This window comes from Giraffa tippelskirchi, chromosome 1 (genome assembly GCF_054371585.1).
Source record: "Giraffa tippelskirchi isolate mGirTip1 chromosome 1, T2T-mGirTip1v1.2.pri, whole genome shotgun sequence".
In the NCBI taxonomy this organism is placed as follows: Eukaryota; Metazoa; Chordata; class Mammalia; order Artiodactyla; family Giraffidae; genus Giraffa; species Giraffa tippelskirchi.
In genome coordinates this window covers 75997843-76017118 of record NC_137275.1, presented here as the reverse complement: position 1 = coordinate 76017118, position 19276 = coordinate 75997843, and the positions used below count along the sequence as shown (strand labels likewise).

Below are 19276 nucleotides of genomic sequence, written 5' to 3'. Positions count from 1 at the left end.
AGAGACATTACTCTGCCAACAAAGGTCTGTGTAGTCAAGGCTATGGGTTTTCCAGTAGTCATGTATGGATGTGAGAGTTGGACGGTGAAGAAAGCTGAGCACCACAGAATTGATGCTTTTGAACTGTGGTGTTGGAGAAGACTCTTGAGAGTGCCTTGGACTGCAGGAAGATCCAACCAGTCCATCCTAAAGGAGATCAGTCCTGGGTGTTCATTGGAAGCACTGATGTTGAAGCTGAAACTCCAATACTTTGGCCACCTCATGTGAAGAGTTGACTCATTGGAAAAGACCCTAATGCTGGGAAGGATTGGGGGCAGGAGGAGAAGGGGACGACAGAGGATGAGATGGCTGGATGGCATCGCCGACTCAATGGACATGGGTTTGGGTGCCTCTGGGAATTGGTGATGGACAGGGAGGCCTGGCCTGCTGCTGTTCGTGGGGTAATAAACAGTCAGACACGACTGAGAGACTGAACTGAACTGATGTCTTCTGCATTGCAGGTGAATTCTTTACCCACTGAGTCATCATGTAATTGCTCATTTGCTCCTCCTTTCAATTAGAGTGTGAGCTTTTGTGAGGACAGGGCTCAGGGTTTCTACTTCTTAAACTTTGTGTCACTACTGACTAGCATAGTGCTTGACATATGCTACATTTAGTAGAAGTACTAAACTGTCTTTTTAAAGACGAATAAACAAATCGATGGAAGACTGAATAGATGATCTCATCCTTTATCTAATACTCTATTTCTTCTTCACTTTTTCTCAAAGATCAGGTAGAGTTTGATTCTATGATGTCATTGGCATGTTTTTCTAGAGACATGGAATTATTTCAAGCAAACTTTCCGCAACTTCTATCTTGGGTAGAACTTCAAACTCCTTCCAGTCCATTTATTTTCTTTGATGAAGATCAGTACAATTAAGTTCTGCCAACTCAATATTCTCTCATCTTGTGCAAATAGCATGACTAATCTGTTTATATTCATTTCCCTGCTCTGAACAGGACTAAAATTCCTTTACCACTGTATTGGAATGTTTCATAAGTCTCAATTTGTTCTGGTCTTTACTTTCTGAACCCTGATATGTGCTCAAGTTATACTTTTCTATTAATCCTACTTCCATATTTTATAAAAGCTCATGTTAAATTTGAACTGCTTGAAGAACTCCTTACATTTTCAAAGCACTCTGTCTTTGGCAATATTTACCATTCTTTATTTTAATTGCTTATTTAATGTCTGAACTCCATGAGAATAGAGGTTGTGTTCAATTTACCCCTCTATCCACTTAATTTTTCTCAGTGCTCATTCAGCACTTATTCAATAGGCATTTGATGAATAATGAAGGGACACTTCATACTGATGTCCTCTACTTCCATTTTTGTTTATAGTACACCTAGCACTATACATGTTTTATATAATATTTTATTTTTATTTATTACTTATTTAAATTATTTTTATTTTTAATGCTTAGTTCTAGATTAGCATCAGGATTTTATTATTTCATCATTTAAACAGTAACATTGTGCAGGACTGGCAACTCTGATCCCTGCTGAGGTCAGAATGGAGTTTCTAACAGACTAGTGAGAGTACCTCTCGGTGCCTCTGGGCAACTTTTGTCATACACAGAGGAAAGCACTATATAAATCCACCAGTATCTGCTCTAGATACTGTGTCCACACAACATTATAACTTTTCTTTATCTTTCATCTCGATGGCAATGCTAACATGTTTTCACCCTCATACTACTATATATATTAATTTTCAGTGCTATTCTGTTTCATCATTTATCAAAACCATATCTAACAAATAAGTAGTATCCTTTCATTGCTCTAAAAACTCTTCATATGTCCCTTTCCAAAAACTTCTAGAAGTGTGAGCAGTTGTTTATATTACTTTTTCAGATTCATTGCCTGTTCATTAGTTATGAACAGGCACTCATACTCTGTTCATTAGTTAGAGATGGATGGAAACATTGTTTTCAACCATCTTTACTACTTTTCCTTCAATTACCAGTTTTTATTTTGTTCTCCTTCTTAAATTCATGTCTGTTGTTCTTGATCTTGTTTCTGGGATCTTTTTTCTCAACACTTCAAATATATTTTAAAGCTCTTTTAATCATATCAGCAATCTTTACTAAATGGATTAGCCCTGTCTCAGATGATTTACTCTAACACTTGTCATTTATGTTTATCCTAAGTCACAACCCAGAAAATGAAATGTTTTTTACTCAACATTATCATCTGTTTTTGCCTTTTTCTTTAGATCTTCAATCAAAAGAATATTAAAAATGGCAAAGGTGCTGAAATATGTTCAGCAATGTTAGTCATTAGGAAAATGCAAAATAACATCAAAATTAAATACAATAATATATCTATTAAAATAGTAAAATAAACAATATTGGCAATGCCAAGTGCTGACAAGATTGTGGAGCAATTAGGATTCTCATACATTTCTAATGGAAATGGCAAGTGGTTGACCAGTTCTTACAAAGTTAAAACTATATTTATTTTATAACTAAGTTATGCTACTGCTGCATAATTCAGGAGAAATGAAAACTATGTATGCACAAAAACCTGTATGTATGAATGTAAACCTGAATGTTTACAGCAGCTTTATTCATAATCACCCCAAACTGTAAACAGCCAAAGCATCCTTCAATTGCTAAACAGGTAAACAAACTGTAGGTCCATCCACACAATGGACCACTACTCGGTGATGAAAAGGAACGCATGCAACAGCATAGAAGGATCTCAAATATACCAGGTGAAAGAAGCCAGGCTCAAAAGCTACATAGCATGAAAGATAAAGAAAAGTTATAATGTTGTGGTGGACATAGTATCTAGAACAGATACTGGTGGATTTGTATAATGTTTTACATGATTTAACGTAAAAGATACTCTGCAAAAAATAAAAGGGTAAGGGAAGAAAACATATCACTGTTGACAGTGACTGGGAGTGGAGGCAGATTTGACTAAAAAGGTACATAAGAGAATTTGAGGATGTGATGGAACTATTTTCCATCTTGACTTTTGTGGTGACTACATGACTACCCATCTGTCAATTCACAGACTGCATGTCAAAAATAGTGAATTAAAGAAAAAAACAGTGAATTTAACTCCATGTAAATTATAGCAAAGATAAACAGACATCTTCCCAACATTTTTATTTCTATTATTTTGTTTGCACACGTCCTCCTTCTACATCATTATATCTTTTTTTTTTTTTTTTAATCTTTTCTTTTTTCTTAAAGACTTTGAGTTCAGAGACTCATGTACTTTCCTGGTTCTGATTACTCTTTTTTCTCTCTCCCACATTTCTATCTTCAGTTCTCCACTTTTTCTCTAGCTACCTAATTTACTTCTGTGCCCTCAACTATCACCTCAGTGCAAAAATTTCCAATTTTTATCTACAAACCCTCTTCTGGTTCTGGACCTACATTACTCATTGACTTTTGGATATTTCCATAGGGATAGAGGTGGCTCAGTGGTAAAATAAAAATTCGCCTACCAATGCAGGCGATCTTCCCAACCAAATCCCTGGGTTGGGAAGATCCCCTGGAGGAGGGTGTGGCAACCAACTCCAGTATTCTTTCCTGGAAAATTTCATGGACAGAAGAGCCTGGCAAGGGGCAGTCCATGGGGTCACAAAGAACTGGACATGACTGAGTGATTGGGCAGAAGCTCACACACACACGCAGGGGTAGAGAGCTTTAAACTAGTGTATCACAGACTAAACTTCTCTTCCCATGTGCATCTGTACTTCCTCCTTAACCTTTCTATTCCCATTAATGGAATGACTGACTTCTCATCACTGATGCTTTATTTAAATGTTGGTGTTATTTTTATTCTAAGTTTTTGTGTTTTCAATTGGCTGTTTTCTGCTAAATATATATTCACATTTAACTAACATTCCCAGTTTTCATTTTGTTCCTTTCTCTATGACCTATTGAGGTCTTAATCTATTCAAGTCAGGACAGTTGTAATTTTGTAACTGATCTGTGGAAGAACTTATAATAAATCTTCATAATGCACACACATGATTATGCTATCAGTCAGTTCAGTCACTCAGTCGTGTCCGACTCTTTGTGACCCCATGACTGCAGCATTCCAGACTTCCCTGTCCATCACCAACTCCTGAAGCTTGCCCAAACTCATGTCAATTGAGCTGGTGATGTCATCCAACCATCTCATCCTCTGTCGTCCCCTTTTCCCCCACCTTCAATCTTTCCCAGCATCAGGGTCTTTTCCAATGAAAAGGGTCTTTTCCACCTGTTCTTTGCATCAGGTGGCCAAAGTATTGGAGTTTCAGCTTCAGCATCAGGCCTTTCAATGAATATTCATGGCTGATTTCCTTTAGGATGGACTGGATGGATCTCTTTGCAGTCCAAGGGACTCTCAAGAGTCTTCTCCAACACCACAGTTCAAAAGCATCAATTCTTGGGCACTCAACCTTCTTTATGGTCCAACTCTCACATCCATACATGACTACTGGAAAAACCATAGCTTTGAGTAGATGGACCTTTGTCGGCAAAGTAATGTCTCTGCCTTTTAATATGTCTAGGGTGGCCGTAGCTTTTCCTCCAAAGAGCAAGCGTCTTTTAATTTCATGGCTGCAATCACCATCTGCAGTGATTTTGGAGCTCAAGAAAACAAAGTCTGTCACTGTTTCCATTGTTTCCCCATCTATTTGTCATGAAGTGATGTAACCCGATGCCATGATCTTCATTTTTTAAATGCTGAGTTTTAAGCTGTCTTTTTCACTCTCTTCTTTCACTTTCATCAAGAGGCTCTTTAGTTCCTTTTCACTTTCTGCCATAAGGGTGGTGTCATCTGTATATCTGAGGTTATTGATTATCTTATACTCCTGCTCAAAAATCTTTCGTTGTTACTAACAGAATGAATTTAAACAAATGATACTTCACACAGGGTATAAATGGTTGATTGAATGAATGCTCAGCCCAAAACTACCTCTTTCATGCGATTTGCCCAAACATCCAGTTCTTAATAAGACACTAAACTCTTATGACAATAAACTCCTATAACACTCATTTAGTGCTTGTTAAAGCTGTGACATGTCTCTCTTCTTTCATGTTCAAAACAGCTCTTCAACATGGTGTTCAGAAGCACATGGAAAAAATTTTTAAACATAAAACATAACAACGAAATACCACATTACTCTATAGGTACATCTTCCACTGTCAACTTGTGTTACAACAAAATTACAAAGTTTTCTTTATATTCCCATTGCCTGCAAAGTTTACTATTTTTCCAGAAATTGAGCCCTATCCCATGATTTTATTTACTAATACTACACTTGCTCCCTACACACACTCAGCACATCCCACAATACTCTAATTCTCTACCTTTCTGCTTTTTCTTTTATGTATAACATTTATCGCCTTTTACCAGACTATATAATTTACATTTTTACTTATCTTTCTCTATCCCTGCTAGAGTGTAAGCTCCAAAAAATGGGAATTTTTAAAAATGCTATGTATCCCAAGCATCTATAAAAGTACGTGATTTTATTGGCACTTAATATTTGTGCAGATAACTCTTGAATCTATTATAAATATCCCTGAAAATTTTTAAATTTAACATTTGTTTAAGATTATAAAGTCTAGAAAAGAGTTCTTAAGGGACTGTTGATTATAAAAATGATAGCCTTTTTTGTAAAAGGTAGATGTATATTTTAATTTCTACATGACTGGAAAAATGAGATTCAATAATTTTCTTTCACTGACTTCTTTAGTTTTCCAAACACTGTATAATAAATTTTTTGGTAATTAGTTTGAGAGGTGAAGAGACTTGAGTTTACATTAATCAATTATATCAACAAAACAAAATGCCATGTTATATTTCCCCTGAAACAGTGATGTTCAAAATAAACAGATTTGAATAATTCAAATTAAATTTATATTAAAATACTTATTGTTTCTCTTTAAAAACATTTCTTATTATTTAAAACCAAATAGTGTTTATTATTAAACTATTTTTTATGCTGCAATTTTTTGTCAAGATACGAGAATTAGGTCCACTCAGATGGCTGTGCAACATGCTCACAATTTGTGACTTAATAATCCCAACAGATTATTCCTTATGTTTGACAATGAGTCACAACACAAAATAATACTACAGTGTCAGGTGCAATTTTGAACTTATAGTGTTGTTAGTGATCAGTGGAAAGACATCCATTTGTTGTATTTAATCACAGGCCAGTTAGTCATTAGATCTGGTGTCAAAGAAACAGTTTGCTGTTGAGAAATAGCTCCTGTGATTCTTGTTAGGAGACTAATCTTAGCATATGTAGTGACTATGTAAATGAATCCTGGTATCCTGTTCCATTTCTTTTTTATCGTCAGATGCATGTGTTATAAATTTTGGCTCAGATGAGAACGTCAAGCACATAGGGTTCTGACTGTTCACGTTTAGATTCCATGGTCACTTTATTGCAAGACATGAAGCAGGAAAGAATTGTCAATTTTGCCAGCATCTTCTCTTCAACTGTCATCCTTCCATACAAAGGGGAATCCTCTGGAAAGCTAGGAGATTCTTTTCTTCTTCTTGGGAACAATGAACAAAAACTACTTCATTTAATATTCTCTTTAGCCCTGTTTTATTGACACAAACTGGGGAGGCTATCCCCAGAAGACAGGCTTGCTAACCAACTCTGGCACAAAGAATATCTTTAAGATCACGAGCAGAAAAGAGTTTATATAGCAGGCCAAAGACTGGTACCTTTAGAAATGCTGACTTTCAAGGATTTGCCCTTGATTCATATCTGGGAACTTGGCTTCTCTAATTAAAAAGTGTCTTCATAGTGCCCTGGCCCTGAATCATTGTACAAATGATATGTTTTAGGCTGAACTTCTGCTTTCCTTTTAGAGTTTTGGTATGTGCTCAGCAGAGGGTGCCTACATGACTGGCCCTGTTGGACCTGAAAGTTTGTGTCCCCCACAAACTCATATGTGGAATTTCTAACTCCCTGTATTAGGAGGTGGGGCCTGTGGGAGGCATTTAGGTATTTAGGGTGGAGCCTTCATGAGTAGGATTAGTGCCCTTTTAAAAGGGACCCCAGAGAGCTCTCTCCCTCCTTCCCTTTCTGTCATGTGAGAATAAAAGAAATTGACAGTCTGGAGTCCAGAATAGGGCTTTCATCAGAAACTGACCATGCCAGCCTGATTTCAAAACCATGAGAGGTAAAGTTCTATTGATTATAAGCCACCTTACCTATGGTGCTTGTCATAGCTGTATAGCAGTGTGAGCTGACTAAGACAAGCCCCAATAAAAACGTTAGGAGTTGAATGTCTGGTGGACTTCTCTGGACAGGAAAATTGCATGTTACTGCATGTTTTGGTGACTGGGAGAAAAAAAAAAGATCCCACACAGAAGTGTACCCCCTTATAGGAGGGAGAGAGCCTAAGAAAGCCTATGCATGGATTTCTCCAGATTCTGTTTGGGTCCTTTTCCCTTGCGGATTGTATCATGTATCATTTCACTATAATAAACCTTAGCTATGTGTGTAACTATTTTCCAAGTATCATGAGTGCTTCCAGCATATTGGCAAACTTGTGTGACATTTTGGATACTTTATGAAACACATTGTAAACTCTAAATTCAAGCAGCAATCCTTCAAAATTTAATTAGTTTATATTCAAATATTTTGTATAGAAGTCAACTTATCCAGAGGCATATGTGAGAATGATTATTTTTTATAACATGGAAAAGCATATCAAGAGCTGAAATACCATGGAAAAAACTCATTAAAACTTCTGCAGATCTCTTTTAGTGCCTGTAGTGCACAAGCATTTTTATACATTTAAGCCTTTACATTTTTAATCTTGTTCTTTTTGACTTATTGTTATGTGATAAGCATAAGCTCATTTATAAACATGTTGAGTTTAAAACACAGTGACTTATAAATTAAAAGTAGAACAATGGAATACCAGGAGCATTTAAATTTTGTTGATACATGGAAATAATTACATATCAAATATTAAGTGAAAATATTAAAGAAAAGAAAATATAAACATTGAGTATGGCTGAGAAAATTGTATCATGTTAATACACTGTGTGCCAGTTGATTTCTTTGATCCTTAAAATAAACTTTGTAAAGTGGATATGTTATTCTAATTTTATAAATGAGGAAAGTAAGTTTTAGAAAAAAAGACATTACAAATAAGCCTTGCTAGGCAATTCAGTGCTTCTTAGTCACCCACAACTGCCTCTATGCTGTGTCACAAAATTTATAACTGATTTTAAAATGATATAAGACAGTTAAATGTTCACTAGTTTCTTATTTTTCTCTTTTAAACTGCTTATATTCACAGCAATGATCATTTAAAAAGTTGTATATCATATACTACCAAACCTTTTAGAAAATATAATCTTTCATAAGAAGAGTAAAGTGATAGTGATGAACAAGAGGTTTATTAAGGAGAGTTAAATATACCTGGTAAATACAAGGGAAATAGTTAAAGTAGAAAGCCAGTGGTCTCACGAGCAGAGGACACCGCCTCAGCCATGCTGTTGACATTGTTACCACAGGATTCAGCTTCTCTTGGAAGGCAAGCAGCCAAACTCTTTCTGCAGGGACAAATCTGCCAATTGTATAAACAAATCTTCAAAGTGGAAATAAAATCCTCTTGATGTCTATTGGACTATTGTTTAGAAATAAATCAAATATTTAGGGATTCAACCAGAACAGTTTATCAGCACTGGCCTAGGAGGAATCATAGTTAGCATAACTGAATGTGGAAATGGCTCAGAAGGAAGTGAGGGGAAGAGGACTATGAATTTTACTTGCTATTGCATCAGCCCCAAGAATATCTTGTGAATAACCAATGGTAACTTTCAATTACAACTGCCCACTGGCCATTATCATAGAAAAGCTACACTGAAAAACAGCCACTTGCTTCTCTCTAATCAGAAGCAGAAATAAGTGGCAGTATTTGGATTCTCAAGAAAGCAAACTCCCTGGGAGTATCAACTCTGGTCATATGGAATATTCAGATATGGCCAGACTCTGAAATAGGTATGATGCACAAGCAGAAGGAAGAGAAATGCAGGTGAACACACTTCAGATTCTACTTGAGTACCGTGGTTCAGCTGAACCCTGAGTCCAACAGACCAGGAGTCAGGCTATCTCACTCACAAGGCGTGACCTTAGGCAGAGGGTTAGTTTACTCATCTTCAAAATAAGAATAATGATAGCTACCTCAGAAATATTAAATGAAGGAACATATGTAGAATAGTTTGAATAGAGCCTGGGATGTAGTAAGTATTATTAAATAGTATCCAATATTACATCATTATAGTATTCCTGTCACTAGGCTTCAAAGGAGGTTATCAGTTATTAAGATTAAACAGAAAGAGACTCACAGACATAGAAAACATTTATGGTTACTAAAGGGGAAAAGGGGAAGGAGGAGGGATAAATGAGGTTGCGATTAACATATATACACTACTATATATAAAATAGATAAACAACAAGGACCTATTATATAGCACAGGGAACTATATTCCATATTTTATAATAACCATAAGGGGAAAGAGTCTAAAGAAGAATACATATAGTCTAAAAAAGAATCTAAAGAAGAATATATGTGTGTCTAACAGCATTGCTGTGTTGTACACCTGAAACTAAAAATATAAACCAACTATACTTCATCAAAAAAATTAAATTTAAAAAACTATGTTTATATGGTTTTTATTTGGGGAAATTGTATTTATTCTGCAAATGATAGTGGTTATTATCTGAATAATATTGTGAAAGTTTTCAAATGATGATAAATTACCTCTGGCATTAGGTAAGGGAATAATGTAGCTGGACTATACTTACCATATCATAGCAAAGGTCAAAGGAAACACAGCCAAATTTAAGTAGTGTTTCAGTGTGCCTCACAGCTGGTATCAAAGCAAGTAGTATATTTTTCAATTGGTTTATTCTTACAGGAGAATTTAGCCTGAATCCACTGGTTTTATTACCTTACATATACTTTACCTGCTCAGCTGTCCAATGAATGCCACTAGTTTTATGGCCCATAGAAGCAGAGCTGGCTTAATGAACGTGCATATCTATGCATCCGCTTGAAAGGGTCTCACACATTATGTTGCTGTTCCTGCATAAAGTGAATATCTACCCCACATATGAAATTAGGCCAATATATCTCCATTGCCCTGACATCATTATGGGTTATCTTTACAAAGATAAAATAAAGAACTTTAAGTTAATTATTAACTTTAGGTCTATAAAAATTCTACTTAGAGTAAATAAGGAAACCAGAAGCAATTATATCAAGGCATCAGTAAAAAAAGAATCAATACTGTTAATTATTAGCCCATTAATATACTGGTATATAAATACTCAATGCAATTTTTATAAGCTCCTAGCATGCATTCGGAGAAGGCAATGGCGCCCAACTCCAGTACTCTTGCTTGGAAAATCCCATGGACGGAGGAGCCTGGTAGGCTACGGTCCATGGGGTCGCTAAGAGTCGGACACGACTGAGTGACTTCACTTTCACTTTCCCCTTTCATGCACTGGAGAAGGAAATGGCAACCCACTCCAGTATTCTTGCCTGGAGAATCCCAGGGATGGCGGAGCCTGGTGGGCTGCCGTCTGTGGGGTCGCACAGAGTCGGACACGACTGAAGAGACTTAGCAGTAGCAGCATGCATTATTTATAATGAAAGAATATGAAACTTTGTTAGGTTTTTAGTTAGTTCTATTGAATCTCTTAATTTTGAAGCTATTTAAACTTATACTTGCTGTATAGATACAGGTATTTTTTTGATTTAAGGGGAAAAAGACATGGCTTCCCTGGTGTATGATCACACATCCTATGGATCTTAACAGAAACTCATTTGCAGTGTCCACAGAGGAAAGACCAGGGATTAAAATAATATGGAGGAAGAACAACTCATTTTTCCTAAAATTATTATTATAAGAACATCTTATATTGAAACACTGCCTTTTCTTGGAAATACGTAAAGCCTAAATAATTTGTTCTGTGATCCCATAGGGTAAGATTAGTTCTCCTGAGTCAGATTAATTTGAAAGGAGACACAAATAAATACAATAGTTTAAATAGTGAAGAGATATCTCAACTTTGTATTACTCTGTGATTTTTAATATTATCAGAGCATTCAGAGATAAAACATGAAGGGTCATGTTATTCTAGGATGATTACCCTTTTGTAATTAAAAAGCAGTAAAATACAAAATTCACCCAAATGAGTGTATAATTTAATAGCAGACTCATATGAGAGGTACACTGCCATTTCTTTTAGGAATAGTATTCTTTTCATTGTGGAAAGATTATTTAGTGTTACTCATATGCCAAACATCTTAATAAAATACTTCTTTCATACAAAGAGACTATTAAGTAGTTTATATGCACTACAATAAATTCCTCTTTCCTCTCAAATGTATGCTTCTCCTCTGGTGTTTACAATATTTGTCAATGGTAGTTCTACCTTCTCATTTCCCAAGTGCAAAACCACAGAATATTCTACTTTTCTCCCCTTCCCAAGTGCCATGCATTCAGGCTGTGAATGGCTCACTTTTTTTTTTTTTTTTTACATTGATCCAGTTTTTTTTTACAGTGATACAGTCTGTGACTGATACAGTCTGTGACTGGATATTTCTGCTAATGAGCTCACCGAAATACCTATTGCAATTCCATCACATGAATGAGAGAATCTGAGATTCAGAGAGGTGAACTTACTCAAGGCTACACAGATGTACTGAAACAACTAGGACCAGAATCATGTGTTGTTGTTCCTTAGACCATTAATTTTCCCACTATCTTTTCGATTCTGCTGATAGAACTTTTACATTATTTGTACCCATCTCCTCTGATTCAGCTACCTCTTCCTGAGATCTAGTTCTTACGATTTTGCCAATAACGTCCTAACTGGTACTCTAATTTCATGCTACACGCAACTGCTGGCTTCATGGCCCTGAGACACAGTTCTCACCATACCCAACCCTCTGCTCAAAATTTCCAAAGACCACTCTTTACAAAATCATATCTACTTGCCTGGAATGTGTCTCCCAAAATTTATAGGTTGAAATACTAACCCCCACCATTGATGATATTAGAAGGTGGGAACTTTGGAGGTGCTTTGGAGATGAGGATGGTGCCCTCATGAATGGGATTAGTGTTCTTATCAAAGAGACCTCACAGGCTCCTTCACCACTTCTGCCATGTGGGGATACAGCCAGTGATTACCAGAACCAAGTGAACCAGGAAAAGGGCCCTCACCAGATTGTTACTATGCTGGCACCTTAATTTTAGTTTCCCTAGCCTCTACAATGTTGAGAAGTAAATTCTGTTGTTTATAAGCTACCCAGTCTGTGGAATTTTGTTAAAGCAGCCCAAAGGGACTAAGATACTTAGCTTGTCATTCAAGGCCTTCTATCATCAGCTCAAACTGAATTCCTGCTCACTGTACATTAACTGGGCCAGTCATTCAACAGGTATTCACTGAGTTCCTATGGCACACCAAACATTTTGCCAGGTAACACCAGAACGAACAGGACACAATCTAGTCTTATTCATCAAGGAGCCCTATGGACAGCAGCCCACCAGGCTCCTCTGTCCACAGGATTCTCTAGGCAAGAATACTGGAGTGGGTTGCCATTTCCTTCTCCACATTGTCTAATAAATTCCTTTAATTACATATGCAAAGAAAATGTCCTACAAGGGCAAGCTTGATTGTTTTATAGGGGCCTGTCAGAAAAACAGTTAAGACATAGAACAAGTATTTACACTACAAGCATTTGTTTTGTATTGATAACTGCTTTACACAGGATGAAATAAGATTCAAATAATATATCAGAGATCTTTGAATTACTTAACTATTTGTCCAAGCTCAGTTAACTGCCTTTTCTAGCTTATGATCTTGCTAAACCATACAGATCTACTAAATAGGACTTATATAGGAAAACAGATTAAAAGTTATTTTTCGATAATAGCTTACCAGGAAGTAGAATGTTGTCTGTGTTTCTTTGGGCCCGGCCTATCTGGACAGTTGTCAGGTTCACTGTTGGTTTAAGAGTATTTGGTTTCTTCAGCGATAGTTTTATCTGCTTCTGTGACTTGACAATATTTGCAAGACTACTTGACAATGATTGATTTACATACCAAGTTAAATTAGATAGGGCAATTTGAGTTTTTATTTCAATTACTGATTCCACATATTCTGTCAGACTTTTCTGAAGAAGCTGTATATTTGGTAGGGAATCTTTTATTCTCTTGGGTATGGTAGCATTCAGTTCTGATATGCTTCTAGAAGCATCATGACATATTGTTACTACTTCATTGAGAGTCTTGTTAATTAAAGAGAAATTAATAGAAAGATGGATGGATTTTGCTTCTAGTGCTTTAAATCTGGAATTTAATACCTGCAGTTGTAGAGCCTGGTTGCTCTCATTTGTAGCTGCACTGTCTTTTTTTCGTGAAACATAGTAAGGTATGAGCGTCTTGGTCACTTTAGACTCAATGCCTTGCAACCGAGTTTCAAAACTTTTTGAAATTTTTGTGGCTGAGATTATTTTTTCCTCCAGATGACTTATATTTTGCTGGAATTTTATCACTTGGGAACTGGTTTCATTGAGCATTTGGAAAATCTTTTGAAAGCTGGACGGCCTTAGTTTTTCGTCTTTAGGAATATATGCAAGGGCCTTGGCAACTTGTAGAACGAAGTTATATCTCTGATTGTCATTGACCAAAATCTGAATAGAATTATTCAGATGTTGGAACTGAGAAATAAATGTCAATATAGTGTCCATATTTTGGGTACATTTATGATGGATCTCAGGATTATACTTTATTATATTTAAAGTTTCTTTTAATACATAGTTGTCTTGAATGAAATCAATGGCATCATTTACAATAGTTATTGTCTTATTTAGACCATCTTCCATTTCTAAGGCATGTTCATCGATACGTGTCTTTAAGGCATCCCCACGACTCTGTACTTCATTTCTAAGTAAGTTGTATCTTCTTGTAAGTTCTTTGGTAAGTACATTAAGACTGTTAACATCACTAGTCAGACTTTCCACTTTTTTCTTTGTAGCTACTACTTCTTTTGGTTGTTCGTAAGTCATTGTCTCTCTCAAGGATGCTCCCTGCTCGAGCAAGGGTTGAAGAATCTCCATATCATAAGTCAAATCATTTAGTTGCTCATTCATTTTATCCATCTTATTGTCCATTGGAAAGAGAAACTCAACCAATGTTTGGTTTAAAACTTGTAAATTCTCTTCTGTGTCCTTAATTTGAACTTTAAAATCATCTCTGTACTTGGATAACATGTCTTCACATTCCTCCCTGACAGATTCTTTCTCCACCTCCAAAGCAAGGGTGAGATTGTTTATCTTGCTGTCTTGGGCATGCAAATCATCAGATATCTGCAACAATATCAAACCTTGCTTCTTTATATTCTGATGTAGAGTAGATATGTATTCGGTGATGTTATAGCTAACAGATTCTGGAACTGGAACACTCTTCTGATTTGATGCTTGTTCAGTTGATAAAAGATGCTCTTGCACTTCCTTCATTTTGGAAAGAGTCTTGTTGAGGGATTCATAATACAGAATTCTCCTGGAGCGTTCCTGTTCCAGAGCATCTTCTAAATGAGTTTGCTTTGCTTCTAGTTCTTTAATAGGCTTCTCACACGTAAAGGTCATTTCTTGTCTTATATTTACAATGTGATTTTTCAGGTCCAGTATATCAGTTGAAGTAGGCTTATTTTCTTGCATTAAAACAGACTTTTGCTGGACTGCTACTGAAATAACAGATTCATTAACTTGTTGAATTATTTGTTTGACATTTTCAAGTTCCTTGGAGACAGTTGATACAGTCTTGAAGAGCTGTGCTACAGTCTCTTCTATGTCATTTTGAAAAATTTTAAATTGTTCTCTTACTATTTCTTTTACCAGATCATTAATGCTTTTGGACTTTAGGCCTGGAGAAAGAAATAAGAAACAACAATAAATGACATATGATTTTAACTGTGTAAACTCTTTATATCTCTAAAAAGATAAAAGTTTGAGACTAAACATTAATGACATGAAGTAATAAAAATATTTCTTGACTACATTTGCTTATGAAATGTTGAAAAATTACTGGCATTCCTAGAAGGTGATCACTTCTTAATTGGTAAGTCTGAGGGGAAAAAAATCAGTCGCAGGTAGTACACACTAGAACTATAGAACTAAGTTTCTTTGGCTAAAAAGACATGAAGGAAATACTACAGACTTCAGTTAACAGACCCTTGTATGGAATGATTCCAGCCTTGGTTTCATATGAAAATAAATGGTTTGGGGCTTTCTGCCTTAGTACCTGGTGCTAGCTCGTGACTGTTTATTAGGTTTCTAGTACAGTTGACTCTTGAACAAAGCAGGGATTGGGGCAACAGCCCTCTGCACAGCCAAAACTCCACATATTATTTGCAGTGGCCCTCCATTATATCTCAGGTTCCTCTGAATCTCTGGTGGCTCAGTGGTAAAGGACCTTCCTGCGAAAGCAGGAAAAATGAGTTTGATCCCTATGTCAGGAAGATCCCCTGGAAAATGAAATGGCAACTCACTCCAGCATTCTTGGCTGGGAAATCCTGGTGTGCTACAGTCCATGCGGTCACAAAGGAGTTGGACATGACTTAGTGACTAAACAACAAACCTCTGAATCCACAGTTCCACATCCTTAGATTTGACCAACTTACTGTGGATTATGAGGCACTGTAGTATTTACTACTGAAAAAAGTCTGCTTATGCTTATGTAAGTGGGCCCAGGAGATTCAAATCTATGTTGATGAAGGGTCAAGTGTAATTAAGTTTCAGAGTTTGTATTTTGTGCTTCTAAAACTTAACATATTGATTGCAGGGAGAAATTTAATGAGGTTCCCAAATGAGGAGCAATATGAAGTAATAATCACAAACTTCAATAATATTTCATAATAACAATGAAATAAAAATAATGAGGTGTTTGGGGAGCCACAAAACTAAGTTAAACAAAGACAGGAATTTAAGATATACATAACCTATCATAACATGATGTTAATTCTTTTTTAGATGATTTTATTTATTTATTTTTAGTTTGATAATTCTTTAAATTTTTTTATTGAAGAATAGTTGATTTATAATATCATTACATTAATGCATAACAAAAAGGGGAGAGGAAACTTGCCATTAATAAAGTACATACTAATACCTCCATTTTAGAAAGAACAGATTGATCACAAACCAGAATTATGGACATTCAAAAAGCAACATTAAAAAAAGGGAAAAGAGAGAAAAACTCTTGAACTATTCAGAATTGTTTAAAACAGGAAATAAATATTTTTAAAATGTAAAAACAGACAAACCAGTTACATACAAATACAGAAAGTGTTAAAACTAAAACATACTTGAGGCATATTTATTGTATGTGGCAATGAAACAGATATAAATGGAAGATATGTCCATTCAAATCTAACAAGTAGCCAACATTTATAATGCAAAATAAAGGCAACATATTGCGAAGCATTTTAAATTGAAGGTCTGCACAATGGAGTATTGTGAAATAAGTTATGGCTACTATGAAGTCTATTCAAGAAAGATGATTAGCGAATAAATATATATAGTCTCTACATGTCTCTATTTTGCAAGCAAGTTTTAAAAAGTATTTCAGTTGCTTGAGAGACTTACATAAAGCATATTGTGAAAGAGCAATTATACCAAATGGAATGATGTATTGCTTGAATGTCTTGATACTTGATAATTAATGTGGTACAAAGACAAAGCTCTGAATGGATAAATATTTCCTTGGAAATCCTGAACACTAAAGATGAATGTTGTTAATAGATCTTTTAGGGTCTAGGATTTCTAGAGCACGAAATTTACATTTCCAACCCTATTGGAAACTGAAATAAACTTAGTCTAAAAACTATGAGTGAAAATCAACTTTATGTAATAGAAAAAAAAAAGCATGTGAAGTATGAAATAGTAATCAGCGACACACAGCACCAAAATACTAAAGAAAGGCTAAGTTTATTAGAAAAGATTAAATAGCTGCAATTAAGATAAATTATACTGAAAGTCTAGCTTTCGCATTTACTAACATGAATGATTATACCAAGAAAGGTTTTAAAGTATTTTTATTTTTTAAATTTTACTTAGCATTTGACACATCACTCATTTACACAACAAATCTTCATTGAGTATATTCTAGATGCTACATAGGAAATGAAATTTGGCCAATAATATTTCTGACATTTAAAACAGAATTCGGTAGCTTCACTGAGTGTAAGGCACCACTTAATAGAAAAGTTATTTTTATGGCACTTTATATAGGATCATTTAGTCATTTCCTGTTAAAATCATCTTTAATTCTCATGGCAACAACTAGATGAAATACAATAAAATAATTATGGTTAGGAATCAGACTTCTCTGGAATTTATAACCTAATAATTTTGGCTTTAAAATGTTTTTCAAGATTGACAAGGTAAAAATAGAACTTAAGTGTAACTGAATTTATTAATTGTGAACAATATTTTGGCCACCTCATGAGAAGAGTTGACTCATTGGAAAAGACCCTGATGCTGGGTAGGATTGGGGGCAGGAGGAGAAGGGGACAACAGAGGATGAGATGGTCGGATGGCATCACTGACTCGATGGACATGGGTTTGGGTAGACTCCGGGGGTTGGTGATGGGCAGAGATGCCTGGCATGCTGCAATTCATGGAGTCACAAAGAGTCGGACACAACTGAGCGACTGAACTGAACTGAACTGAACTGAGCAACAATAACAACAGATTTTAAAAAGGGAAAGCAGCATTATCTGAAAGTCAGGGAAAAAATGAAAATAGGTGGTGAAAACACTGTAAATAGGTATAAAATTCAGTACAGACTCCTGAACAAAGTAATTATGAAAAAAGCAATAAAAGTAACAATTCATGCTTTAAAAGTTTAATGGAAAACTACATTGTGTAAAGTGTAAAAATTATAGCTAGTGTCTGCAAAGGGATCAAACAGATTATTAGCTTTAAAAACTTGTTTCAAGAAAACAAGCTTTTCCGATAATATTTATATAATTTGTTACTATAGAAACATCTGTACAAGAATCTAACTTTTGCAAAAATACGTCAAAATGCCTTATGTCAATATTTGAGTGAGCACATCATTTTAAGTGTATTTGATTCTGTTTCATGGGACTCAATGTGCTACTACTTCCTAAACAATTCAGTTTTATATATCATGACTTAACAGATATATCTGATATCAGGTACCTTGGCATGTTCCTCCTGTCGCTATGAACGCATGGCCTATTCATAACATTTAGATAACTCTTAAGGTGTTGGGGCATTTGATTTTAAATAGTTTCTCCAGCTCCTAGCAGATAAAGCAGTGCTTCTCAGTCCAATGTAGTGAGAGAAGGGCCATGGTTTTGCTAGGAAAGTGCAGTACCTTGGGGGTGAATTTAGCTCTTGCTCCTTGTATGAACATTCATTAACTGCAAGCCCTCTGGTTCTTTTAACTGATGGGGCTCAGTTCACGATTTATGCCTCCTATTGAAGAGGGACTGTTGTTGTTGCTATGAATGAATATTTTTCCTGTGTCAGGGCCAGAATTTTTGTTAGTAGGTTCACAAAAGGCTGTTGACAGGCCTAATCGTCTCAGATTATGATAACTAAATTTTGCTAAACAAATTTTATTATGATGGTTAGAGTTGATTGTGTACTGTTCCTATTTAACTTCTTTCTCATGCTATCACTTCATGGAAAATATATTCCTTTCTCATGCTTGCTATGGGTTTTAGCCATAGGGAACATACCAGAAATGTAAGACAGAGTCTTTCAGTTGGTTAATAGCACTAATAACTTATATGACTGAAAAAATAATGATGGCTCTGTGGTAGTAAATGATATGGAAATCTTCACCTTTTTATTTCTTTTATTTGTGAACCACATAAAATAGAGAAAAAAATAACAGGAGTGGTAGAAATGGGATGCACAGTGAATATTTTTTATGTACAAAATAAAGTGAAAGGGACAAGTAATCCTGAAATTTGGAAACATACAATAAGACCAGTGAATTGAGATGCTCCTAGTAACCAAAATACATGTCTAGAATATCCATGGCCTACCTGAAATCTCTTTGCTAAATTAACTCCTCCTGATCCATTACTTATCAGTTGACTTGGTTTTTCTTTGTAGAAGCCTTCTCTGATCCCCTTAGATTGGATTTACTGAAATTATCAAGGGGTGCTACTGTATTGCTACCATACCAATTACTCACT

At 35.5% G+C, this 19276-nt stretch overlaps 2 protein-coding genes across 7 annotated transcripts in view; one reads left to right on the top strand and one right to left on the bottom strand.

The window, feature by feature from the left end:
- Window positions 1-19276, top strand: part of SNCA (synuclein alpha) — a 347772-nt gene that overhangs the window by 55373 nt on the left and 273123 nt on the right. The window lies entirely within an intron of this gene.
- MMRN1 (multimerin 1) overlaps window positions 1-19276 on the bottom strand; it is a 65933-nt gene that overhangs the window by 5449 nt on the left and 41208 nt on the right. For 3 of the 5 annotated variants that reach the window (XM_081594522.1, XM_081594528.1, XM_081594523.1), the window contains exon 6: window positions 12980-14965. In XM_081594522.1, the coding sequence (XP_081450648.1) occupies window positions 12980-14965 (1986 nt within the window). Of the gene's footprint in view, window positions 1-11557; window positions 12492-12979; window positions 14966-19276 lie in introns of those variants that run through there. The other 2 variants (XM_081594538.1, XM_081594548.1) reach the window with 1 other exon arrangement.